We start from the raw sequence: 26,998 nt of genomic DNA, 5'->3' as shown, positions 1-26,998 counted from the left end.
TTCCCCAATGCTTCCCTATGGGCAAGTGTTCCCCAATGGTTCCCTATGTGCAAGTGTTCCCCAATGGTTCCCTATGTGCAAGTGTTCCCCAATGGTTCCCTATGGGCAAGTGTTCCCCAATGGTTCCCTATGTGCAAGTGTTCCCCAATGCTTCCCTATGTGCAAGTGTTCCCCAATGGTTCCCTATGGGCAAGTGTTCCCCAATGGTTCCCTATGTGCAAGTGTTCCCCAATGCTTCCCTACGTGCAAGTATTCCCCAATGGTTCCCTATGGGCAAGTGTTCCCCAATGGTTCCCTATGTGCAAGTGTTCCCCAATGGTTCCCTATGGGCAAGCATTCCCCAATGGTTCCCTATGGGCAAGCATTCCCCAATGGTTCCCTATGGGCAAGCATTCCCCAATGGTTCCCTATGGGCAAGCATTCCCCAATGGTTCCCTATGGGCAAGTATTCCCCAATGATTCCCTATGGGCAAGCATTCCCCAATGGTTCCCTATGGGCAAGCATTCCCCAATGGTTCCCTATGGGCAAGTATTCGCCAATGCTTCCCTATGGGCAAGCATTCCCCAATGTTTCCCTATGGGCAAGCGTTCCCCAATGCTTCCCTATGTGCAAGTGTTCCCCAATGGTTCCCTATGGGCAAGCATTCCCCAATGCTTCCCTATGGGCAAGTATTCGCCAATGGTTCCCTATGGGCAAGCATTCCCCAATGGTTCCCTATGGCCAAGCATTCCCCAATGGTTCCCTATGGGCAAGCATTCCCCAATGCTTCCCTATGGGCAAGTATTCGCCAATGGTTCCCTATGGGCAAGCATTCCCCAATGCTTCCCTATGGGCAAGTATTCGCCAATGGTTCCCTATGGGCAAGCATTCCCCAATGGTTCCCTATGGGCAAGCATTCCCCAATGGTTCCCTATGGGCAAGCATTCCCCAATGGTTCCCTATGGGCAAGCATTCCCCAATGGTTCCCTATGGGCAAGTATTCGCCAATGCTTCCCTATGGGCAAGCATTCCCCAATGGTTCCCTATGTGCAAGTGTTCCCCAATGGTTCCCTATGTGCAAGTGTTCCCCAATGGTTCCCTATGGGCAAGTGTTCCCCAATGCTTCCCTATGGGCAAGTATTCCATACAAGTATGGGAGTACTAGCCCATAGGGGAGCATTGGGGAATACTAGCCCATAGGGAAATATAAGAGGACATTTGTCCTTAGGGAAATGTAGAATACTTGCTCTATGTTTCCCTATGGGCAAGCACTGTCATTTGTTTTAGTACGTACCTTTTTAATGCCACCTTTCCCCCCAAAGGGACCCAAGGCAGCTTACACAAGATACCTTTATATACTTTTATTGGGGGTTTATGAAGCTCCTCAAGAGAGGCCCTGAAAACAACCCCTCCTTCGCCATTCCTCCCCTGACAGAGAATTATCTATATTTGTATTTTAATACACACACACACACACACACAATATGCTAGTGTATATAGTTTTTTCTATGCTGCGTTTTGCTGTTGATGTGATTGTAATAAATGTTGTTTATTTATTAATAAATGATAATAGGTAATAAATATTTACAGTAAGTGATAAACATTTATCTGTTAAAATCTGTTAAATCAGTGTGTTTGTGTGTGTTTGTATCTACATTTGTGGCTTTGACTTTTGCAGGTATGTTTTGGACAGTGAGAGTAGAGTGTTCTCTCTAGGAATCTTTAGGTCCTCCAACGCAACTCTGTGGTCAACCTCTGGCAGATGCTGACCATGGAGTTGTACTGGAGGAGCTACCAATGCCTCTATTAATCTCTAGATAGGTCCGTCAGTGCGGATTTTGGTTCAAGTTGACCATAGAGTTGCTCTGGAGGACCCAGATATTTCTAGAGAGAGCATATTAATCCAATCCGTGAATAATAAAAGCCGCAAGTGTGGAGAGATGAGTGTGTGTGTGTGTGTGTGTGTAGAGATGGAGTTTCTCTCCTGAAGTGTGTAGGTATGTATGGTGTGGAAGACAGGACACTCGCTGGTTTTGATTTCCAATCTAGTTTTCTTCAACATTGGATGGGGAAGGGGAGTAACACCTTGTCCTTTGCCTCAGGCAGCAGGACATGGTTCTTGTCCTGTTCATCCTTGGGGTTCGGGGTTCCCAGTGGCATTTTCATTTCCGTGTTGTCCCTGCCCCATTTGCATGCCCTCTATAAGACTTGGTAGGCATAAGGTCTGGCTATGTGTAGGTAACAAATAGATCTGACATATACACATTTGTCTTAGCAATGGTTTCAAAACCTTTTTCCCCCTCCTTGCAGAGTATTGCTGAAGTGTTCCGATGTTACATTTGTATGGAAAAGCTGCGCGATGCGCGCCTGTGTCCACACTGCTCCAAGCTGTGTTGCTTCAGTTGCATTCGGGTAAGTAGAACCTATATATGAATGTGGCAGATTTCTGTGTTGTAGTGGATGGTCAATAGACGTTTGCCCGCTGTTGCTTTTCTCCTTAAGGAGCTTCTGATCAGCTTCTGAAGAGCTCAAGAGCTCCCAGAAATCCAGGTTAAAAACTACATTCTGTGCAGATTCTAAAAGTTGAACGTTTTCTTTTGAATAAGCGAAATACATAAGGTTTGGTCCAAACTTAGCCATGTATGGAATAGACACTTTGAAATCGGAGGGACAAGTCTCAGTATGGTTGGCTCTAAGTATAACGAAATCTAGAGCCATCCCATTTTGCTTCAGACTAATAGCCTGTTTCTAAGGAGTGAGTCCCGTTAAGGAGATACAGGTTAAGTATGTCTTTTGCTTCAGACTAATAACCTATTTCTAAGAAACGAGTCCAGTTATGGAGATACACACTAAGTATGCCTTATCTGAAATACTTCAGAAGTGTTCAGAAGTGTTCTGTGAAGCTGGAAAGAGACTAAGGATCTGTAAAACAGCACAAGCCATGGATTCTTGCCATTATTATTATTATTAAGCTTTATTCATATAGTGCTGTAACTTTACAAGCCATTAATTCTTGCCATTTCACAGGTCCTCGCTTCTCCCTCCAGCGGCATCTCTCTCTAGCCTCACAAATACAGTCCAGGGACATACTACGCTACTTGTGTTGTAGCTCAAAAAGTGTTGGGTTTTGGAAATCCGGATAGGGAATGCTCAACCTGTATCTGTGACCTCTGTATTTTCTAACCTTTCTGAAATTCCTCAGTCTTACAGCATGGCTGTTTTTGTTTGACAGCGCTGGCTGACAGAACAAAGAGCCCAATGCCCACATTGTCGGTAAGCTGTTTCTTTTTGTTACTGTGCAAAACACTTTGGTAAAATCCTTTATTTGGCTTGGTTGTGTGGAGCATAGCTTTCTCACAGGAGATTCTTTTGGGCATTGGGTTGTCAAAAGGCAAAGCAGGCCTTCCTCAAATGTGAAATTATTTGTAATTCTTGTAAGCGGATTTCTCCTGAAAGTGTGTGGAGTCAGCAGACAAATTCCATTTCCAACCCAGTAAATCACTGCCTCACTAATAAGTTACCTCCAGTTTCTAGGTACAATCCATTCAGTACTCCAATGATTGGGGCATGTAATAAAAGTCGACACACATGTTTTAATTTGATATCTTAATCGTAAAAGCACCCGTTTCCCACTTTGCCCAGCTAGAATGTATAGATATATATGTGAATACTAATAGTATAAGCAAAAACAATTCCCCCCCCCCACCTAAAATTTTAGAATCTGTTTCTGATTTTTAAACTGAATCCCCTGGTTCTAACTCTGGGAACAATTTCTTGCAGAGCTCCACTCCAGCTGAGAGAACTTGTCAACTGTCGTTGGGCTGAAGAGGTGACCCAGCAGCTAGACACGCTCCAGCTGTGCAACCTGAACAAGCTTGAAGAAAATGAAAAAGACAAGTATGTGAGATTAGGTTGTTTTAAGAGTTGAGGGTTTTGAAACGCCTTGCCTGAAGGGCTGTTTAAATCAGGAAGCAAATGTTTGATTGCTCAAAAGCCTGGATTAAATTATTAATTGAAACAAAATGCCGGAGATAGTACACCCCCTCAATAGTTCAGGTCTTTGAGAGCAGTCTAGCTCAGGGCAATAGTTTTGGGTGGCCTTGCTAGTCAAATCTGTGGCTGTCAAGACCTTCTAACTTTATTCCTAAAAGGTCAAAGACAATCCCTGTTTTCTCTTCATATCGGATTTTGGTATTATAGCTTTTAAGTTTCTGCCTTACTGTGTTCAAACTGGCTAATACCAAGTGAAACTTATGTTCTCATTCCTGACACTAAAGGTTTAGAAATGATGGAGAAAACAGACTTACAAAGGCTACTGGTTTATGGACATGCATGTTGCAAATCCTTTTCTTTCTTTCTTTGTAAGGTGTGAAAACCATCACGAAAAGCTGAGTGTGTTTTGTTGGACGTGTAAGAAATGTATCTGCCACCAGTGTGCCCTTTGGGGTGGAATGGTGAGTATTGGCTTTGGGCGTATACTGAGGGAAAAGAGCTACCTGCTCAATGCTTATTTTGTAATAGAGGAACGCTAACAGTGACACAGAAGAAGCTCTGAAGATTTGTCTTACTGAAATCTTGGCCTGTTACAGACTGCCAAAATAAAGCTGCTTTGGGTCTCTTTGGAGGTATGCTATTTAAACGATGCATGCATCCTAAGAATCCGGAAGCTGCACCAAAGCTGCACTCCAGTGCTTAGGAATGGAGTGTGGCTTTGGCGCAACCTCTGGACTCTTAGGATCCATGAATCATTTCAATAGCATACCTCCAGAGAGACCCGAAGCAGCTTTATTTTGGCAGTCTGTAACAGGCCTAAGACTGCCAAAATAAAGCTGCTTCGGGTCTCTTTGGAGGTATGCTGTTTAAATGATGCATGCACCCTAAGAATCCAGAAGCTGCCCTCCAGTGCTTAGGAATGGAGTGTGGCTTTGGCACGACCTCCGGACGCTTAGGACCCATGCATCATTTAAATAGCATACCTCCAAAGAGACCCGAAGCAGCTTTATTTTGGCAGTCTGTAACAGGCCTCACTGTTTTGCTCTTTGATGCTTGGTTTCATAACTGAAAACATTGTTTCTGTTTTCCTTAACTGGAGCAAAAATATTTCTTCCCCAGATATAGCACCATTTTCTAGCAACTACAAAATAACCTCTTTCCTGTCATTGTTCACCTGTGTGTTAGTTGTCTACAACACTAGTAGTTTTTCCAGAAGCCGTTCATTTTTCTGGATGCCAAACCCACTGCTGCAAAGGTGTTGAGGAGGTGTAATTTGATGTTCTAAAGAATAACGTCATTCATTCATGTTTAAGTCTGCGATGCTACTTTGAACCTAATTCTACAGAGTGTTATGGTGATGAGAATCATGAATACCAGGACTTAGTAGTTGAGCTTAAACTCTTTTGCCTTTGGTGGAACCACCAAATAATGCCTTAAAATACATTTATTTGTTACATTTGTATATCGCCCAATAACAATGTTGTTTTGGCAGCTTCTCGTAAGAGTGATTACATGTAAATAAATAATACTACAGGTTATAAATGGTTATAAAGACTGAGAACATTTTAAAAAACAGCAACGTTGCTTGCCCTGAAAACAATAGAGTATTGGTGCCAGCCAAGTCTCAGTGAAGAAGGTATAGCAATCCAGAAGACCTGCTCCTTAGTAACCATCCACTGTGCCTTGGCAGGGTCTCCTGGAACATTCTGTTTCAACTCCTTTGTTGAAACAGCCTTCTTATAGCGTAAAGTCTTGCTTTTGACAAAAAAACATTTGCCCTTAATGGATGAATCTCACCTTTGAAAAGGAAGGAGAGTCCTTTAAACCGGCTAAGTCTTGCATTAAGCTTTGTGTAAGAAGTGTGCCTGGAGTACCTAATTTAGCTCTTTCTTCTGAAATGGTAATCGGAAACTTCTACAATTGCTCTTCAATCAGCTGAATAGCTGTACAGTGAATGCAGAATCCTTTAGGCACTTGCTTGCCAACTCTGAATAGATTTCTTCAGGAAGTGCTATTGAAACAAAAGCCACATTCAAGATTTGTCATTACATGGAAGACAAGGGCTTTGTCCAGGTGGTATTCTTTGGCTTGAGTGAGACAGTAAGAAGGAACTTGCTTGACCTGATGCAGTGAAATTAAAATAAACGTGTCTGTGTTTTTCTGATAGCATGGAGGGCATACATTTAAGCCATTGGCTGAAATATATGAACAGCATGTCACGAAGGTCAATGAAGAAGTTGCGAAGCTCCGCCGAAGACTCATGGAGTTGATCAGTTTGGTGCAGGAAGTGGTAAGGGCCACACTTTTCCTACCCATTTTAAACCAGGATGTAACAGCAATCTTTTCCTGAAGCATTGATGCTGAAACTATGGTACTTGAAGCCCACACCTTATTATTCCTGTTACGGACATGTTTGCCTCATAGATCCATCTGAATGGGTTGGGAATTTTAGACTTAGAAACTGGCAAGTTGGGAAATGTCGGCTGTTCTTCACCAGAGGGCGCTTTTCTGAATACAAACACAATTAAACTCACTTGCACTATTAAAAAATGAAAGGTGAATACAGCCTTGATGATGGATGTGTCAAAATAGCAGCTGTATTTAATGGGTCAGGTTTTCATGTGTTCAGATCATTGTGCTTGTGCTGATAAAACAATCGTCTTAAGATCAGCTATCGGAACACTTGCACCTGTAAGCTACGTTTTACTTTTGTGACGACTGCTGAAGTGTAGGTGATAATCTGCAATGTCTTCTTTAAAGGTGTCAAATTCCTGTTTGCCTTTCAGGAAAGAAATGTGGAAGCAGTACGCAGTGCAAAAGACGAGCGTGTTCGGGAAATCAGGAATGCTGTAGAGATGATGATTGCTAGGTTAGATACCCAGCTGAAGAACAAACTTATCACACTAATGGGTATGTATGCTTATGTCTTTTTAAAGAAGATTTTGGGGCGGATGGTTGCCATCTTGAATAAGAAGAGCTGCAGAACACACATTGCTCCAGATGTTAAATAAAAATGATGTAAGCTTTGGAGCAAAATATACTGAGGTCTAAACAACTGAGCTAAGTTTAGATAGTTGAAGAAGAGAATGATATTTATATACCTGTCTTCCTCTGTGCTTTTCGTGCACCTTATCTCAGCAGTCTTTTATATTTAATGTAAGATGGCCCTGTACTGTTGTCACTTTTCTCTTTAAAAATGTAATCTCCTCAATGTTGTAATTCCCTCTCTTGTTGTTTGCGTTGAGTGCAAAGTACCGTGACGATTTGGCCTTAAAGTCTACAATGATTGTATATTGGTTTTCTTTGATTTTTTAAAATAGGTCAGAAGACATCACTCACTCAAGAAACTGAACTTCTGGAGTCTCTTTTGCAAGAAGTGGAGCACCAGGTGAGAGCACCGGGTTGTTTGAAGGAATGTGTAATCTACTTTAATTTGTCATTTCTTGATAGCAGTATGGATTATTTGAACAGGACTTAAATGGATCATATGTAGACTGTGGAGAGAATCTTTTGTTCTTGAATTACTATATATCCAATATTAATATTTGGATAATGTTCCAAATATTAAAATACACACAGACAACTGGTATTGTTCAGGCCGCATGTTGAGATACAGCAGAAGTGTTTCCTTTACAGACTTAAAACTTCATATTTGTGTTGCTTATCTTTTCTGTGAATTTTTCTTTTCTTTTTTTAGATAGCGCGGTGTTCCTTAGTCTTCTCTTTCCTCTGTATGGGTCAGACTGGACAGAATGCCTACACCTTAAATCTAGCATAGCTCTTCTTAGTGTATCACACTGTATAAAGATGTTGCCTAACATGGGCGTGCGTTTGGTTTCTTCTTTACAGCTTCGGTCATGCAGTAAAAGTGAGCTGATATCGAAAAGCTCTGAGATCTTGATGATGTTCCAGCAGGTCCATCGGAAGCCCATGGCCTCTTTTGTCACTACACCTGTTCCTCCAGACTTCACAAGGTACAGTTTCAACTATTTTTTCATTGGTAGGCCTGCTTGGTTTGGCTTAGGGGTTGTTGTGAAAGGGATTTGAGCACAACTTATGCCAGGGGTCGGCAACTTTTCGCCGCTCTGGGCGCCACCATTTTGGGCAAAAAAATGGTGGCGAAGTCTCGCGCGACCTCAGGGGAGGTTGCGCGAGACTTTGCTGCCATTTTGCCGCCCAAAATGGTGGCGCCCAGAGCGGTGAAAAGCCGCGACGGGCAGCGGTGGCGGCAGCGGTGGCGGGCCTCTAGGAGGCCCGCTGCCATCTCTGGGACCCTCCAGGAGGGCTTCCAGGGCGGCAGGGGGCCTCTGGGAGGCCCGCTGCCGTCCCTGGGGCCCTCCAGGAGGTCTCCCAGGGCGGCAGGGGGCCTCTGCGGGGCCCGCTGCCATCTTTGGGGCCCTGCAGGAGGGCTACCAGCACGGCAGGGGTCTCTGGGAGGCCCGCTGCCGTCTCTGGGGCCCTCCAGGCGGGTTCCCAGGGCGGCAGGGGGCCTCTGTGGGGCCCGCTGCCGTCCCTGGGGCCTTCCAGGAGGGCTCCCAGGGCGGCAGGGGGCCTCTGTGGGGCCCGCTGCCGTCCCTGGGGCCTTCCAGGAGGGCTCCCAGGGCGGCAGGGGGCCTCTGGGGGGCCCGGTGCCGTCCCTGGGGCCCTCCAGGGTGTCCTCCAGCACTGGCAGGCCCCCCAGCTTTTTTGCCAGTCTCTGACGGGGCCTGGGGCCCCGTCAGGGGCCAGCAAAAATGGGGAGGCCTGGCCCCCGGAGGGTGGAAGCTCCGCCCCCGGCATGCGTCCCCGCCCCTGGAGGGTGGAAGTTCCACCCCCCGGCACACAGCCCTGCCCCAGAGGGTGGAAGCTCCACCCCCCGGCTTCGGCCCCCCCCCCAGTCGCCTGAGGGACAGCAACCCGTCCCCCGGCTCAAAAAGGTTGCCTACCCCTGACTTATGTAAACCTTTGAGCTGGCACAACAGCTTGTATCGAAGTACTAGATGGATGTATGGTCTAGTCAGTTGTACATATCCCCATGATAGTTACTTGATGCAGTTGCTGTGGGATGTGTGTGCATTTTGGGGATTGGACTTATATTCATGCTCTATATGGCACTTAACCAGTGGGCAAGAGAGTTCCCACTCCCTACACAATACACATGACATATCAGAATAGGATGTTTAGTTTGGATAGTAGGAAGCTTGTCTGCATGAGACAGAATACAGCACTGTAGTATCTAAATGTGAGAACCATGTCATAAACATATAAAACTGGGGTGCTAGATAGAAACCCTTCCAGTTGTTTCCCATGCATACTGTGTACAAGTTCCTTAGCATGGAACTGAATCGATCCTTGCAGCCACCTTCTTCTTCAGCGCAGAAGAAACAAATCAAACTGAAAACAAATTGTACCCTTTTAATTTGGTGTCCTAGAAGCGTACAGATTAAATATGGTCACCATTTAATTTTTTTTACAGCATAACCGCCACAAGACTGGCAGCCTACTAAGTTATTACCATCTCTTTTTAAAATATCATGAGTGAATTTTGAAAGTATTGTGCAGTTTATTAGGGTAACCTAGGATGTCATTTGTTTGCCAGTTATGTTTTAAGTAACTGTCTTCTGGAAGTCCTAATCTGCACAGCTCACTTGCTCCGTTTTGTTTTCTGCAGTGAGTTAGTACCTGCATATGATTCAACTACCTTTGTACTGGAGAACTTCAGGTAGGAATATGATTTACTCAGAAGTAGGTTTTTTACTATGTTGGGTATGATTCCCAGAGCTTAATTGGAGGTAGGGCTAAGCCCTAATACCTGTTACCATTTTGGAGGATTCATTCCCAAAACACATCAGTGGGATGTTGCTATATTTTACATACAGGTTAAGCATCTCTTATCTGGAATTCCGAAATCCAGAATATTCCAAAATTGCACACATGGGTGGCTGAGATAGCAGCACCTTCGCTTTCTGATGGTTCCCTGTACGCAGCGTTTGTTTCTTGCACAACATTTAAAATATGTGTAAAACTACCTGCAGAGTATATTCCTAAGATGTGTGCAAAAAGCAGTGAATTTCATTTTTAGATTTTGGGCCCATCTGTAAGATTTCGTTATGTATGTGCAAATGTTCCAATATCGGAAATCCAAACGCTTTTGGTTTCAAGCATTTTGGATAAGGGGTACTCGTCTTCATAGGCTTTGCATTGAGGGAGGGGGCAGGAGCTTCCAAGTTTAACTTGAGCAAACATTTCAGAGGGGTGTAAAAATAAAATCAACTTGAACGGTTTAAAAGTTTATAACTTAAAACGAGAAAACATTTAAACAAACTAAAACTGTTAAACCATTCAAATTAAGTAGCTGAAAAGGTTAAAGCATTATATTTATGAGGAGATCATTTAGACATCCCCCCAAAGCTTGAATGATGATTTAATTTGGTGCCAAAATAAAGCCAGTATCTGCACCAGTTAAGCCTCCAAAGGGAAGGCATTCCCCAAATGGAATGCCATTGCAGAGAAGGCTGTCTTCCCTGTGTCTTCCCACAATATATCGCTCCCAGGAAAGAGAAGTAATACATGATAGCAGAAACAAGGGAGTATTTCTGAGGAGCGTCAATGGAAATTGAGAGCAGAAACTAACGTAGTGAAAGAGTAATAGGAAATTCTCTTCATACCCAAACAAAGATGGAAATGAATGCTGAGGAATGCTAACTCTTTGGAGACGAACAAATGTCTATGTGTGCTTAGGAATTTATTTTAATCCCTCTACTGAACATTTCTTTGAAATGTCTCGATAGCACTTTACGCCAGCGGGCAGATCCAGTTTACAGTCCGCCTCTTCAAGTTTCGGGGCTTTGCTGGAGGTTAAAAGTTTACCCAGTAAGTTTGGTTAATGGTCTTAAGAAATGCCTGTTAAAAGTTCAGCTGTTGCCTTTAGTGCATTGCGATAGTGTTTGTGCTGCATTGTTTTATTTTTTACATACTGATTTGGGGTATTATTTATTACAAACTGAGGACTTCGATCACCTCTGTTGCTTTCCTTATTTCAAAATAAAGTTTGCCAAACTACAGCTTCATTTTCCAGGCAAAACATCAGCAAGGTTTCAGTCTGTTTTGAAATTCTAAAGTAGCACAACACCTAGAATCTGCTTTGTGAACATGAAGTTGGCTACTCCAGCACCAGAAAGGGTTAGGAGGATCCATTGAAGAGCTTATAGTTGGATGGCCATGGTGCCAGCATTTGGTGTTTTGGGAGTGGTGTGGTACAAAGGATTGGAGACGTCAATGTTCTTGTTGCTCCTAAGAGATAAAGAAAAAAATAATACTGGAATCCACCAAGATCATGTCTGTTTGAAGGCATGCATGGGTGCATGATGAGCAAGAGAGCATTCTCCTGTAGTTAAATCTCTGAGCTATGTATTGTGTAAAACTCTACTTCAGCCTTGTTGTCAACATAGGAAGCTGTAATACAAATTTAGAAAGCATATTTTTTGAAAAACTAACTTGCATTTTACCCTTCTTTTAATATTAAAGGATGGAAACGGAGTGGTGCGAGGATACTACTTATCTGTATTTCTTGAGCTTTCAGCTGGGTTGCCAGAAACATCCAAGTAAGGATAACTGTCAGCTGCCTCCCTTGTATCCCTTATGCTGTGGATTAGAATGCCATTCTACTTCAGGTTAACGTTGGAGGTGGCAGCTCTGGAATGCCTTGAAATATGAATCTGTGAATCAAACGTATCCGTGCTGTTAGAGCAGCTGGCCTTTTGGAAGCCAAGAATGCTGCATTGAAGAAATTAGACTTGGGGAATCCTTTGATTCTCCACATGTTTTGGACTGCAATTTCCATATTCATTTACTATTGGTCATGCTGGCTGGGGCTTCTGGAAGATGAAGCCCAAAACATCTAGAGCAGGCAGAAATTCTCGCATCACTCACCTGGTGATGTGCCTTATCCAATACCTGTTTGTATATGTAGGACTAACCCAGCCAAGGCTTGTAGAAACGGAAGTAGGGTAAAGCAGATTTTGCTTATTCACCAGCAGGTTTCAGCCCTCCACTCCCTGTATCGATGCAGAGGGTCTCCCAATCCTGAGAACACATTTCTGGTGTGAAGGAGAAGTCTCTTCTTCTGATCAAAGAAGGGCAGACCTAGCCAGTGAGGTGTGTGTTGGAACCTTTAAAAACCCTTTAGTGCTCAGGTCTCTGTGTGTGACAGGGAGACATCCATGAGTGGGTTTACTCTATGATTTATTATCACCATCCAAGTTTGCCAGGAGTTATACAGTTTTTGTTATTGTTCTTAGCTGCTCTTGGGTTGATTCCAACTCATTGCAACCTTGTAGATGAGACACCTCCAAGACTCCCTATCTTCCACTGCTCTGTTCAGGCCCTGCAAATCCATGCCTGGAATTTCCCCGATTGAGTTCATCCATCTAGCATACGCTCTTCCCCTCCTTCTTCTCTCCTCTACCTTTCCTAGCATTATTGTGTTTTTTCCCCTAGTGTTCCATGCCTTCGCATTATGTGGCCAAAGTACGACAGTCTCAGTTTGATCATCTTGGCTTCCAAGGAGAGTTCTGGTTTGACCTGTTCTAGGACCCATTTGTTTGTCTTTTTTGCTGTCCACAGTGTCCTAAGCGCTCTTCTCCAGCACCGCATCTCAAATGAGTTGATTTTCTTTCTGCCTGCTTCCATTACTGTCCAGCTCTCATATATGTACATGGTGATGCGGAATACAATGGCCTGGGCTATTCCAGCTTTAGCGCTCAGGTGTATATCTTGCTCTTCCGGATCTCTTCTAGTTCTATCACTGTGCTGTTTCCAGGCTCTCCTTTAATAGGTCACTTAGATTTATTTATTTTTAGGCAGTGCAGACAGTTCAACTATAAAATGCGGTGGCCAGGTCTTCTCACTGTACAGCAGTTGCACAGATTGAGCAAATTCACACAACTTATTTTGCATCATGTTGATTTTTCTTGTTATGAGGCCAGGTTGAGTGGGGGTTATTTAGCTCACTGAAGCCCTGCCTCCCCTCCCTGAAATCTTTCATTCCATTTTTCTAGTTTCAGGAATCCCATTTAACATTTCCCACACACTTTCAGATCTCTCTATTTGCAACTTTAAGAGCTAGAGACATTGTTTTAAAGAAAAGGCAGTGCTTGTTAATTCTGCACTCAGTAGAACTACTGCCTGTGCACCGCCCTGAGCAAGTTCTTGTTCTACTCGTGTTTTTTCCATTAAGCTTTTAGACATCACTTCATCACATAATGCATAATTTAATTCACGAAAGTAGCAGTCGCAGGATGTGGTAATAGCCACCAAGGTGGCTTTAAAAAGGATTTAGGCAAATTCACAGAGGGAAATGTAGCGATGTTTATCAGTCGCTATCAGTTGTCATAGCTATATGGCGCCTCTTACAGTCGTGGCAGTGTATGTATCAATGCCAGTTGCTTTGAAACAACACTGGGTCAGGGCTATGCCCTTTCTGTCACATTTGTGAGTGTCCCAAAGGCAGCTCTCTGGTCCCAGCATAGTAAAATATCTCACATAGCAGACGGGACAAGAACCTCAGATGCCAGGACTTAATATGACCCTTCTGGGGTTTCCCAAATAAACAACATCCTCTTCCTTCTGACACTACTATTTTGTGGTTTCACACTTCTTTACACAATTTGAAATGCATCTCCTAAAGCTTAATTACTGCCAGTAAGAGCTTCTAGCTGAAATATATTCAGAAGAAGTCTTTGGCAAGCCACCCTTGACTACTCCTTGCCTTAAGAAGACCCTATGAAATTCATGAGGTTGCCAGAAGTTCACTATCAACTTCTGACAACCTCATGAATTTCATAGGGTTTTCTTAAGGCAAGGAGTAGTCAAGGGTGGCTTGCCATAGACGTCTTCTGAAGGCACATATTACTACTATTACTTGTTGTTATTGTTGCTGTGTGCCTTCAAGTCATTCCTGCCTTATACCATAAGGGGGACCTATCATGGGGTTTTCTTGGCAGGTTTCATCGGGGGGGGGGGGGCTTGCCATGGCCATCCTCTGAGGCTGAGAGAGTGTGACTTGCCCAAGGTCACCCAGTGGCTTTACATGGCCGAGCCAGGATTCAGACCCTGATCTCCAGAGTCATATAGTCCAGTGTTCAAACCACTACACTGTACTGGCTTTCTAGACTCTTCCTCACCACCTTTTGCTTTTTGTTCCTGCCCAATATTGAAATCTGGCTGTTGAGAACGTCTCTGAAATGACCCTTAAACGAAAAGAGATTCCTCACTGTGTGACGTCCTACAGTATAGCTGTATCCATTAGAAATGTCTGTTGTCACTTGTATACACTGTATCTGTTAAAATGACTGTTAAATCATTCATGGGACATCTTGCGTGTATATGACTTTTAGCTGGAATGCCTCTGCTTTTAGGGGAAAGCAGCTGCGCGTGGCTTAAATAATGACATTTGGCTTTCATCCTTAGCAAGATAAGACATTTGACAGGGGTGTTATACTGAACTTGTTCCAGAAAGGTATGGTAGTTTTGTCAGGGAAGAGATCATCATGAGGCAGCAAGTGCTGTGGCTGTCTATTTCCCAGCTGAGAGAAGGGATATCTTCCAAAAAGTACTTCACAGCATCCGTAGAAATGACTGGAAACCAAGCCCATTACTGTGTACTTTTTAAACAAAGACATTAGGATCTAATCTTAGTTTTCTCTCCCCTCCCTTTTTTTGGTAATGATGATTGCTAGAGTTTTTGTGGGTAAGCTAAAGCACATACTCTATTTTTAAAGGTCTTCAAGAGATTTTCCTCCGGTTGGCTTATGCAGGTCCTTGTCTCTTCACATTCTGAACCATTTGGTATCACTTTTACACTGAAGGCGCCCTACCATCTGCTGTGCCCTTAGCATTTCATGCTCAGTCTTGCATATTTCATTTTCTTCATCTTTGCTTCGCTAACATCTTTTCCCTCCATTCCTAGCTCCCTTTTTCTGTATAAATAGTTTCATAATGAGTGTGTTTGTGTACACCTATATAACCTGCCAGAGAATGTGGAAAAAATATACACAGGAGATGAGTCTTGGGTTATTCTCTCTTAAATCTAACCCAGGTATTGTTCCCTCAGTGCACTACTTGAAGAACTGTATATAAAAATATGTATGAGGTCTTGTAATACAGAGTATGACCTATACCTGTGCCTTTCTTCCCAAAATATCCACCCTATAAGGCAGATCTTGGAAAAAGTTTGCTTATTGGACCACAGTACCCAGAAAGCCCACTGGGCATTGCAGTCCAACAAATAACTTTTCCAAGCCCTGTAGCTATCCATGAATTCCTGCAGATCCTTTATGTAAGATGGGCCAAAAGGTATGTAAAGGGAAAATGTCAAGTCCAGTGTGACATATAAATGGATTTAATTTTTGCTATGGGTTTGTTATTTTTTGCATGTGTTTGGCTCCCTTTTAGATATGAGTATCGCGTAGAAATGGTCCACCAGTCCACTAATGATCCTGCCAAAAACATCATTCGAGAGTTTGCATCTGATTTCGAAGTAGGGGAGTGCTGGGGTTACAACAGGTTCTTTCGGCTGGACTTGCTTGCCAACGAAGGCTACTTGAACAGACAGAATGACACGGTCGTATTACGGTAAGGGAGAAAACGGTTGCGCTGATGGTCATTGGGATGGAGCTGGGCCTTCCTGGTATGGGACTCCATTTTGACTACAGTTACAGAAGCATGGTGCAATAGCTTGGGAGAAGAGCTGACTGCTAATAGCGCTGTGCTTGCTTGGGATTCCTCTGGGGATTGTGATGTCTTGACTTGGCCCCTCTCTAAAGGTTCCAGGTGCGGTCTCCTACCTTCTTCCAGAAATGTCGGGATCAAAACTGGTACATTTCTCAGCTGGAAGCTGCTCAGACAAGTTATCTCCAGCAAATAAATAACCTGAAAGAGGTAAGCAACCCATGACATATGAGTGCTAAGTGTGAGGGATAGTGGACCCAGAGGTGGCTGATGTATGTCTATATGAATTGGGAACAATAATTAAACAATCAATTCATGGATGTTACTTCTCTCTGTATTTGTGTCTCTGGATAATAATAATTGAAGTGTCAAATCTAGTTCAGTGAATTGTGAGGTAAGGTAATGGACAGTAGAGGTAAAGAGGTAAAGAAACCTCTTTGAGGTCCTGGAAGCATTTGGAGTTAAAATATTGGGAGCCTTAAATGTTTTCTCATGCATGCTAGCAGTTCCCTTACAATATGCTTGGTCTGTTTGGGAAGGGCACATTTTGGTTGATGAAATATCGATACTTTAGAACTGTGTTCTGTTTCATATGTATCTGTTTTTACATATATGTATGTGTATTTGAATTAAAGAGGCTTGCCATCGAGCTTTCCCGTACCCAGAAGTCCCATGGCGTATCTCCTCCAGATACTCACCTCAGTCCGCAGAGTGACGATGGTTTGGAAACAAGACCAAAAAAGTCAGGGCCAAACTCAGAAGTACTTCTTGAGGCTGTGGCCAGTACAGCATCACCCAGAGATGCAAAGGATGAAGAGGAGGAGAAAGTACAATATGAGGATTTTAATGTAAGGATTCTTGTTTCCTCTAATGTTCCCAGTATGTTTGCTGTAATGAGGAATGCTTGGGAGGGTCTACCTCTGCTAACTTTTGCAACATATTTGCATTATCCCAGCTGAGACATTTTTGCAATGAAGTATTGTGGTTTTTCATAAGAAAAAGGAACTGCGTAGGGCATTAAATTGGCCTTCTTCCCCCCCCCCCCCCCCATAAAACCCCAAGCTATTTTACTACTATTCTGGCAACTGGATATTGAAAACATATTCGGGCCTAATCTAGAATGCTTAGAAACCTTGCTAATTTAAAGCAGAGATTCTCAGGGAATTGAATTCGACTTGCAAAACTATGTTCTTCAGTAGAGGAGGTATCCTTGACCACTCTGTACCTTCCACTTGCTCTAGTAGGCAAAAGTGTTTTATCATGCCAATTTCTATGTACTGGAAATAAAGTCCCTCTGAATTCTGGTCCTGCCGCCTTCCTCCACGTCATATTACATCATTGGAGCGCCTTTTCTTAAAATACATTTACTTCTCCTTCCTTTTCCCCCCTCTCATTTTAGCTAGTTGGGGGAGAAAAGAGGTCAGCTAAAATGGTGTGCTGGCATGGAGAAACAAAGTCCAATCTCTCTACTTCAGACAGAGTTGGAACTGGCAGTTAATTCTTTCCATTTGCGTGATAGCAGATGATTTCTGGGTAGGTTAGCTAGGAAGAAACAACATTGGAACTGGAAATGATGGAAAGGGAGAAGAGCTTCAGATATATTTTGTGGTCTGAAAAGTTCCACTTATTCTCTTCCAGATCATTTACCGTCCCAAAGTGGAGCTGCTATGGTTACAGGATAAAGATTGTTTTGGAGGAAGAATTAGCAAGGCCCTCTTTTTCTCTGCCCCCCTTTTCTTGGTCTAGGATTTTTTGGGGCTTGGGAAGGAAATTACAGTTTTGTATGTTTCTGGTTTACACCGTTCTATTTTTCTTGTTAACCAGTTCAAAATTAAGTGGTAAAACATTCTCTGCCCATATTTTGTATATGAAGGGATGTTACGTTTGGATGTTTTTGCTCCAGCACGAGCTTTCAGACGGGGATCTCGATGTTGATCTGGTTGGGGAGGATGAGGCCAACCATCTTGACGGCAGCAGTTCCTCAGCAAGTTCAACAGCAACCAGCAACACAGAAGAAAATGATATCGATGAGGAGACCATGTGAGTAGCTGCCTTTGTTCTGGTGTCCTTGATTTCTGTCAAAATGGAAGCCATCTCTCTCTCTCTCTCTCTGGTGTATGCAGGGGAATCTTGTAGCACCTTTGAGGCTAACTGAAAGAAAAGTTGGTAGCATGAGCTTGTAGAGTTGTAGACTTCCTTAGATGCATGTTTTATATGTGCGTGTGAACTAGCAGGCTTATCCTATAACAATGAAGTTACTGGTCTGCATGGCTTAGAATATGTGAAACTGGAGTGAACAAGTATTTTGTTGGTACAGCAGCTTAACAGGAGTTCTGTGGTTTTATTGTTTTAATTTGCTCTTAAGGTCGGGAGAGAATGATGTCGAATATAGTCACAACATGGAGCTGGAGGAGGGGGATCTTGTCGAAGAAGCTGCTTCTGCGACAGCAGGTGCCTCAGGTATAAATGGGGACTGTTTTGGGTTTTATTGCAGGTAAAAATACATCGCTGCACAGATGCTACTTAGTCTTTTTCCCTCTGCTCTCACCGCCACGTCAGAGGCAACACAGAGCTATGTGTGCTATAGGATTTTCTATTTTGGGAACTGCTGCATCATGTACCATGCGTAGAGATTATTTTAAGGCATGGCGGTCTCCCCATTGGCTGCGAGTCACTGGAGTTTTGCAGCCGGATTTTCTGAAGACAAAAATTGCATCAGTGGAATACTAGTACTTCCCCGACTACCTCTCTTGTTTTTAGTTTCTTCACTTGAGCCAACAAAGTGGTCCAAAACACACTGCAGAAATAATCCACTTTGAGACCACTTTAACTGCCCTGAGTCAGTGCTAGGAAATTTTGGGAATTGTAGTTTATTGTGACACCAGAGCACTCTGTCAAAGAAGGCTAAATGTGTCACAACACCACATTTTCCAGAATCCCTTAGCATTGAGCCAGGGCAGTTAAAGCAGTCTCAAACTGGCTCTTTCTGCAGCGTGTTTTGGACCTAAGTTTCTTCCCCTGCATCTTTTACTGGTCCCTTCCTAGCCTTAGTCATTTTGACATCTACTTTGAAATAGTATAATAAAGTTCTTCATGAATAAATCTCTGTACTCCTCTGGGGAATGGAATGGAATATGTGAAGCTCTTAAACATCGAGTGGAGAGGAGTTTAAATGGATGTTTCTCTGTGTTATAAATCTGAATGTAATTCAGACATAGATTCTTAGTCTCTGACTAAGAGTCTTTTTTTAAAAACTTTTAAATTACAGAAGAAGCCTTGTTTTTAAATAAGCACTTCAAATGCCAGCGCAGGCAATTTCAGCAAAGATCTGTCAATTATCCTCTGGTGAGGAGCAGAGGGAAAGCACTGATGGCATTGTATTGCAGTTCTTGTTATAACTGTCTAAATCCTATTGTGGCTCAGATAGCAATCACTGGCATACGACAGACAAATTATACCTCTGATGGGATTCCTTCTGAGCCAGGGAATTAATTCATATTTAGCTGATTAATGGCATCCCTTTTCCAACAGCAAAGATAGATGTCTGTACAATGTCTGCAGAAACAAGTGATGGATTGTGTTCCCTACCTTTTTCTTTTTAAAATGTTTGCTGTCTGTCGCATCCCCACTCAGTGATGTTTGCTTATACCCCATTCAGTTGGGAGGAATCTCTTGTTCTGAGTCACTTGCTTTGGTGGAACCCTCTAGTGAGCTCCTTTCATAGCTTTGGTGTTAAATTAATGCACTGGAGGCAATGAGATATATTTTGCCCATTGAACAGCCAGCCCAGGTCTATAACAGGAGAGATCTCCCAACTTTCCTCCAGCCGTAAAGCTTTGTTTGTCTCTCTGCCATTGTCCTTCTCTCAGACCTTACACAGTTGACCCAACACCTCATTCAACTCAGCTATTTGACCGATCTCTTTCAGTCTGTTCTCCTGAGAAAATTTAGCAAAGGCTTGACAATGGGGACAATTAATATCTGAACGGCTCAATGGTTTTGGTGACTGGGGTCACTTTTTGTGACTTTTCTACCATGTTCCCCGGTTGCAGCTCACTCTGCTTGTTCAGCTACTATCCCAGTGGCTCTTTCTACATATATGCCCTTTGAGGAATATTGCTACTTCTTGGTCAAGTCCATCTACCTGTATCAAGACATTATAAATTACACAACTTTGACTATGTGGAGGCTGCCTTTGTCAAAAGACTTTTCAAGTCCTCTCTGCCTACATTCTTTCTAGCCATTGCTCCTCTTGCTTTCCTATATTCCACGAATGGACGGTTCTTTCACCAAAGTCAGAAAATGGGATGTTGAAAACTTAACATGGAGGTCTGTTTTTGTTAACAGAGAAGGAGACATCCAAGCTCCCCCTGCCAGCAGTGAACATCATATTTTTTCTACTTAGATTTTAAGACATGATTTTAAGACATGAAATCATTCTGATTATCTTTGCTATTAAATCTTTTCGCCTTCAACTTGGCCACAGAAAGAAATGAGGGGGAAGTCAGGGTTTTAGTCCTTAAATGCTTTGTTTAGCATCACATAATGTTCGATGGCAAGAGGAGCTAAATAGTTAGTGCATGTGTCCTCTGCTTTTAAGAATGGACTCCAACGGCCCAGTCTCTAAGAATTATCAACAAACAAGGTGCCCCGGTTGCATATATATATATATATATATATATATATATATATATATGGCTAATTATTCTTCCCTGTTCCTTTTTATTAAAAGGTGGACACCATGGCTATCCCACTGCAAGCTGCCGCATGTCAAGGCGAGGCACGGGTGCGCTGGGCTCCTCCACCAGTAGCAGCTTGCTTGATATCGACCCATTGATTTTAATTCACTTGTTGGACCTAAAAGACAGAAATGGGATGGAAAACCTGTGGGGCTTGCAGCCGCGGCCTCCTGTTTCGCTTCTGCAGAACAGAGGTGAGTTGGAAGATGGTATGGGTCTAAGAAAGGGCTTCCACCTGACTGGGCAAATATTGTAATCTCTTCATTTCTGTAATTTCTCCTTGTTTGTGATTTTTCCTGAAGGATTTACTATCAGAAGACTTGTGGGTAATTAAAGAGGATGTTGTAAGGTGGCTGTCGGAGCATGTAGCTTAATCCAGATAGTAAATACCTTTGTTTACTAAGCTGGTGACTTGACATTTGGTTCAAGTTTCTGTGGGAGAGAAAAACAATTGAAATTCATGGATAAAGCGGGTGTTCAGTCTTATGAAGTAGAGGAGAGTGGATACTTCAGATTCTGAAAGACAACGAGATGAAAAATTGCTGGTGGACAGAGCAGATATTGGTCTCAGAATGGCTTGCCGTCTCACTCCATATCAGTTTTCCATTGGAACCTTTCATTAGGCTGTTCTGCCAACAGCCAAACCAGGCTTGTTCTCTCCCCATTTTGAAAGCTTCACTTGGCTTTATGTGAATATGAGATAGAAAGTTGTGTGTGGGCAAAAAATTCAGAGACAGGGTTACCACTGAGTCAGCGTAAGTGGAATTGTTTCAGGAGCAGTAATATTTATTTTTTGCCAGCTCACTGGTTCTGTGCTCTATTCTTATAAACTGGTGAACAGGGACATGTATACCAGACACTTAGATCTCCTTACTTAATAAAATGCTGACTGATCTCCCACGCTGCTACTATGGAAATGTTTATGAGGAGCCATGGAAAAGTAGTCCACAGTAAGTGCTTTTGCTATGTTGTTTTTGGGCTATTAATCCTGTCTTTAGCCCTGAGTGGGTTTTGAAACCTTTCCTAGAATCACTCCTTTGGTTTCAATTCTGAAATACTACCAGAAGGAATTATGAAGATCTTTTGTATATCAGCCTCTCTTATATTAACCTTCTCCAATATGGTGCCCTCCAGATATTTTGGACTGCAATTCTAGTCACATCTGCCATTGCTGTGCTTGCTTTAGTGCACTTGGCAATCTCCATCCCTTTTAGTCTCCATGTTGGGAACAGGGCCATATATAGGTGTGATTTTTCAGAAGCACCTAGCTTTACAAACCACTTCAGAATGTGAACAGCCCAGCCTTTAAGAACTCCCTGATTGTTCCTAAGGATATGCAAGCTAAATACAAAGAGATACAACGAAAGTAAGTTGTGTTTAATTTCAAACAGAAGCAAAGGATTAACAATATTTATTTCCCTACCACAGGGCTGTGCATTCATTCTGTTCTGGATGTAGCCCAGATACATTATTGTCTGGCAAGCTCTTGGTTATATATTGTCGTTCTGTTTTCATTTCGTAACGTGTCTGGGTTATGCAGTTAAATGGTTTCCCTGGAGGAATGCCTATAGTCCTCCCTTTTTAACACACTCTTCAAGGGCAAGTTGTATCACTGATTTCTGAAAGAGTCAGGCAGCCATGGTCTTTGGGCAAATGAGTCAGTCCTTGCTCTGTCTGATGTGTGTTTAGAACAATAGATGTGCCCTGGTTTTGCCCTGGCATGTACCATAGGAAACGTGGCTTGATTGTTCACATGTTTCTGTTTCTCTAGTTCAATGAGGATCAGGTGTCCCTCTTGTGAGCACAGAATCAGTAAACACAATCAAACCACACAAATAGACTTGGCAGGGTGATCGTTTTTGTTTTGGGCACATTGGCTCGGCGCTCCTAATCACTTGTTTTAGGTCACCTTCGAAACAGCCATTTTGTTGGCTTAACAGAGCAGAAGAGAAAATGATTGCCCATATGGTATGTGAGCGCACGGCTCACATTCTCTGCATAATGACTGTGTTTGTACTGTCGGCTCTAAAGATAGGAAGATGGAGGCTGGAACGGTTTGGTTGAGTCAGTCTCTCGCAAAATAATACTGGCCTCATGTTTTCAGTAGGAAGAGAGGTGGTGAAGCTACTTGCTAAGAGACCCCATGCTTAAGGAAAAGGCACTTGACGGGAAGCTCCCAGTAGGGAACTGCAAAGTTCAGCTGAAAGTATTGTAAGGAGAAGCAAGCCTTCTCCTGCTGCATTTGTCATCACTCTGTTTAATGATGCTCCTGGTTCTCTGGATGAGCAGAAGAAACAGTCTGATGTATTATTTCAGTCCTACTGAAATGCAACTAGGAGAACTGCCTGACGTCCTAGAGCTTGAAATAGCATTCTGATGCCTATCCAGGTGTGCATCCTAAGCTGGATCTGGCCTTGAGAGATAGCGTGCAAGTTATTTTTTTGCCCTTGCTAATGTCAATAGATGCGGGAGGGGAGAAGGTAGCCAAGCCAAGAACCAACTGACAGGAACAATCATTGCTGAAAGGCAGGAAAATCAGATAAAATCAGCAGGGAGAACTTTAAATACTTGTTTCTGCCCTGATTTCTTCTGGAAATGAAAATTTGGCCTAGTGTTAACTTCAAAGCATCTCCCCTATAAAGTACTGTACCAGTGGCTTTTTTAAAGAGCCACTTTGGTAACTGGAAACTAAGCATGCTCTCTGTTGCACATAGAGTGTTGTGGAGTGTGTTTCTGCAGATTTTGGAAAGGTTGGCGTGGGAAGGAAGATGCAACCTGAAGAGCGATGGTAAAATCTAGGATAGGATTGTAAGGCTTCATTCATCTTTACATCAGATCTCACCAAACCTGGTATTTCAGCTTTTGAAGCCTTGTTGCACAGACTGCATGGTTTATGCTGCTTCTGTAGCTGTCATTGTGTATAGCGTCACATTCAAAGATGTGTGCGGGATCAATACAGGATGAGGTGCTGAGGTCTGTGGATTGGAGTGGGTGGTGCACATCTCTTTTAAAAACTGATATTTATGATTATTAAGAGCATGAGTACTGGAGGGCAGGAAAACTCTTTGCTGGTCTGTGCATTCTCCAGAGATGAGCTGAAAGGGTTTGTTTTCTTATTTTCTCTCCATCAAGCATCCTATTCTCTAAAAGAGAGGGACCAGCGGAGGCATCAGGCCATGTGGCGCGTTCCACCAGACCTGAAGATGCTGAAGAGGTTGAAAAGCCAGATGGCAGAAGTCCGCAGCAAAATGTCCGATGTGAAGAACCAGCTGTCGGAGGTTCGGAGTAGCAACACCACCTCTTCCGATGGGCCATCCTCGTACTCATTCCCCGGCGACCAAGGAGCCTTGGCTGCTTGTGGAACAGATAGTTACAGCAAACTGCAAGAACTTGGGAGAGAGCTGTTGACAAAATCGTCCCTCTCTAGTTGCTACATGCGGAACTGTAAGTGCGGATGAGCTCAGCTTTCATTTCTGTAGAATATGAACCACCTAGTTTGCAATCGTAGTTCTGTTGGAGTAACTTTTCACACAGCTTTGCCAACAAAAGTGCTCTTAATATGGATAAGCCTTTGAACTAGAGCTCAAAAATGTTGTGTTTTTGGTTACAGGCCATGCTTTTTGGGGGATTCTGGCCACTGCAGTCCATAAAATAGTTTTCTTGAGCTTTGCAGAGTCCAATATATTATATGAAGTTGGAAGTTCATACAGTTTTCTAATTCAAGTTGACTGTAAGCCTGGTGTCAAGTTTAATTTGCCTTTGCCAAAGCACTGCTTGGTTGTGGCAGCTCTCTCAGATGTGCAGATGCAGATGTTCATGCATCCCAATCCAGAAGAGACTCGTGGGTGAGGTTTCTGGTACAGCAGGCACCTCTGCCTCACAGAATAGCCCTGCGCAGTTTGATAAAAGAGTAGTCTGCCTTTCATGTGAAAACCACATATGAAACACTGATGTATTTTTTTTAAAATCTTGCAGCCACAAACAAGAAAAGCCATTCAGCCAAAACTGGTCGAACTGGGGCAGCGGGCAGCCTGTCCCTACGGCGAGCAATGGATTGTGGAGATGGAAATCTTCGCTTGAAGGGAGACTGTCAGATTTCCTCTGAAGGTATAAATAAGGGACAGTGGTGGAATTGCATGCATGTGTTTCTGTGTTAATGTTCCTGTTAACTTATGTATACATGGACTTTCCATAATGCTATTGATTGATTTCATAGCATCACTTGTATTCCAGGTTCCCTGCACCCTCCAGGACTGACAGGGTTCTAACTTTTCCAAAGTGTTAGTTGTTTGCTGCAGAATATATATATATATATATATCCCAGTCTGGCATGCCACTCAATAAATGTGCCTCACTCTTCCATAGGTTGCCTGGGAAACCCCAAGCCCAGCAGTCGACGTGGCTCTCCCAGGTCCTTGACTAATGGCAATGCCGCAGAGCCACTACCTAAACTGGAAGACAGACCATGTAATGTCTCTGATTCCGATGTGGGGACTTCTGGTTTAAACAGCATCATTCCTGCAGAAAAAGGCCGGAAAGTAGTATCCGGAGGGTAAGTTTTGTGTTGCTTTACCTGCATGGCTTGAAAGCAGAAAGCAAATTTTTAGGCTGCATTTAGGCATCATGAAAAGTTATTGTGTAGACTCTGTGGGTCCTGCCTATTCATGTGAACCTGGCTCTACCACAAAACACAACCTGAGCTCACTGCTTATTGTTGATTTCTGAACTCTGACTTGTTTATACTGTGGCTTGTTTTGACATCTAAACTTGCAACTATGGCTTGTTTCCCCACCTGGAAACAAAAGGGGTAGGACAGAAGTAAACCAGAACTAAAGACCATAAGCCACGTGTCCTAGTTTGCTGTGCAATTTGTAGTTTTGAGCCAAAAACTATGTTTTACACAAACCTGGCTTACTATTGACATGCAAATGCAGCCTTAATTTCATTTTGTTTTCATGACATACCTCTATTTATCCCATTTCTTCTCCTTCTCTTTCACTTTTAATTATTTGTAATGTCTCAAGTTTTACTGTCTCAGTAACTGGCACATTTAGTACGCATTCTTGCTAATTTTGTTGCTACATTAAAAAAAAGACACCAAACCTTAAAGTAACCCAATATTTATTCTGATAAGCGAAATGTCAGTTCTCCAGTTAGAACTAGATTCTGCCTCTGAGGAAAAAGCTGCATTTTGCAAATGGGTAGATACCCCAAACAGTGCAAGCTAAATTTTTGCTTTGCAAAAGAAAACCCTCCAATTTACTTTGTATGTGTTGTAGTTCAATTTTTGCAAACTCTACCATGAGCTGTAGAGTTGTCTTTGAAAAGGAAATTCGGTGAAAGCTTTGCAAGGATAAGAGTTCACCTTCTGGTCTTGGTAGCTGTTGTGTTCATACCCTGCAAATCAGCCACAATCTGGACTTTTTCAAATTGCAAAAATTGAGATTCTTGGCAGTCCTTTAGCACTCAGAGGCAGGCTGAGCAACACTCCTCGGGTGCACTGATTCAAATTCCCTTGCATCTCTTTTTTAGGTCCAATTCAAATAGGTGTCGTGGGGAAGCAACAGAACCAGAAGACTTGGAAAACAACACTGAAGCTGGAGAACTGCCAGCGATCCTCTCCGAGGGAGCCTCAGCAGGCCCAGAAGATGGTAAATCAGGGGCTGTTCTTGCTTCTGGAAAAAACAGGCCTGAGAACCAAATGAAAGTCTCTGCATGTGTTAAGGATCCATTGCCCTACTTGGGGCTTGTGTTTTAGGCCAAGCTTACGAAGCTAAAAGGAGGTTGTGGTCAATTCTACACAGAAAAACTTTCAAGAACGTTCATCTCTGCCATTTCACATAATCCTGGGGAATCTCTTTTAAACGTACTTGGTCACTTGCTAAGCATTTGATAAGTCAGTGATAGGTGGGGAATTAAGTTACTTGTACCAGAGATAGGAGGAATGTGGAGGCCTATCTCCAATAGGTTTTGATGCTTTCTTTGGTCCTATTGTATCTGTCAAGTCCTCTCTTTATTCTTACCTCAGGCTCATCATTTTCTTAGAGGGACATCTCTTCTTGGTTGGCCACCAGTACATTGGTTCTTTACATGGAATCTTTATGCAGTATTAACATCATTCGCAAAATGACTCTTTGAGCCCTTGAGGAAGGGCGCCTTTTATTGCCTTTGTCTCTGTGTTTCTAGTAGCCCTCACCCTTACAGGTTTTGTTTTGGGATTGGGTGCCTTACCGGTCTGACAGAATCTGAACTCTTTTGAGAGAGATGGGGTGACTCTTAAGCCTGGCCTTTATTCAAGCCTACAGTTATCTCTTCATTTCATCTCTCTTGAGAGATACTTCTCCTTCCATTTGGCCCCAGTCCTTTTCATCTAATAGAAAGATCGTAAGACACTTTTGATGTCAGGAATACAGTGACAACTTATATTAAAAAGTTAGACTCTTTCAGATGCTGTATTCATTTCCTTTCTGCTAAATTCCTTAGAGGAACAATGCCTCCACTTCCACCTTTGTCCAGATGGCTTAAGGCCTGCGTCCCTTTGGCTCAGGATGCTTTAACGCCACTGCTTATTCCTTCA

At 43.0% G+C, this 26,998-nt stretch overlaps 1 protein-coding gene across 5 annotated transcripts in view; it reads left to right on the top strand.

Annotated features, from left to right (window-relative positions):
- Window positions 1-26,998, top strand: part of TRIM37 (tripartite motif containing 37) — a 35,519-nt gene that overhangs the window by 4,007 nt on the left and 4,514 nt on the right. For 3 of the 5 annotated variants that reach the window (XM_089494064.1, XM_089494063.1, XM_089494065.1), the window contains 21 exons: window positions 2,291-2,392; window positions 3,213-3,253; window positions 3,761-3,877; window positions 4,347-4,434; window positions 6,141-6,263; window positions 6,760-6,883; window positions 7,294-7,361; window positions 7,823-7,947; window positions 9,624-9,674; window positions 10,744-10,825; window positions 11,480-11,556; window positions 15,407-15,586; window positions 15,778-15,892; window positions 16,318-16,530; window positions 17,556-17,722; window positions 18,048-18,142; window positions 20,415-20,615; window positions 23,554-23,865; window positions 24,397-24,528; window positions 24,787-24,973; window positions 25,954-26,072. In XM_089494064.1, the coding sequence (XP_089350190.1) occupies window positions 2,291-2,392; window positions 3,213-3,253; window positions 3,761-3,877; window positions 4,347-4,434; window positions 6,141-6,263; window positions 6,760-6,883; window positions 7,294-7,361; window positions 7,823-7,947; window positions 9,624-9,674; window positions 10,744-10,825; window positions 11,480-11,556; window positions 15,407-15,586; window positions 15,778-15,892; window positions 16,318-16,530; window positions 17,556-17,722; window positions 18,048-18,142; window positions 20,415-20,615; window positions 23,554-23,865; window positions 24,397-24,528; window positions 24,787-24,973; window positions 25,954-26,072 (2,719 nt within the window). The remainder of the gene's footprint in view (window positions 1-2,290; window positions 2,393-3,212; window positions 3,254-3,760; window positions 3,878-4,346; window positions 4,435-6,140; window positions 6,264-6,759; window positions 6,884-7,293; window positions 7,362-7,822; window positions 7,948-9,623; window positions 9,675-10,743; window positions 10,826-11,479; window positions 11,557-15,406; window positions 15,587-15,777; window positions 15,893-16,317; window positions 16,531-17,555; window positions 17,723-18,047; window positions 18,143-20,414; window positions 20,616-23,553; window positions 23,866-24,396; window positions 24,529-24,786; window positions 24,974-25,953; window positions 26,073-26,998) is intronic. The other 2 variants (XM_089494066.1, XM_089494067.1) reach the window with 1 other exon arrangement.

Source organism: Sceloporus occidentalis, unplaced genomic scaffold (assembly GCF_023333645.1).
Source record: "Sceloporus occidentalis isolate IW3139 unplaced genomic scaffold, rSceOcc1.0.p SCAF_69, whole genome shotgun sequence".
Taxonomy (NCBI): Eukaryota; Metazoa; Chordata; class Lepidosauria; order Squamata; family Phrynosomatidae; genus Sceloporus; species Sceloporus occidentalis.
This window is presented reverse-complemented; position numbering and strand designations above follow the sequence as displayed.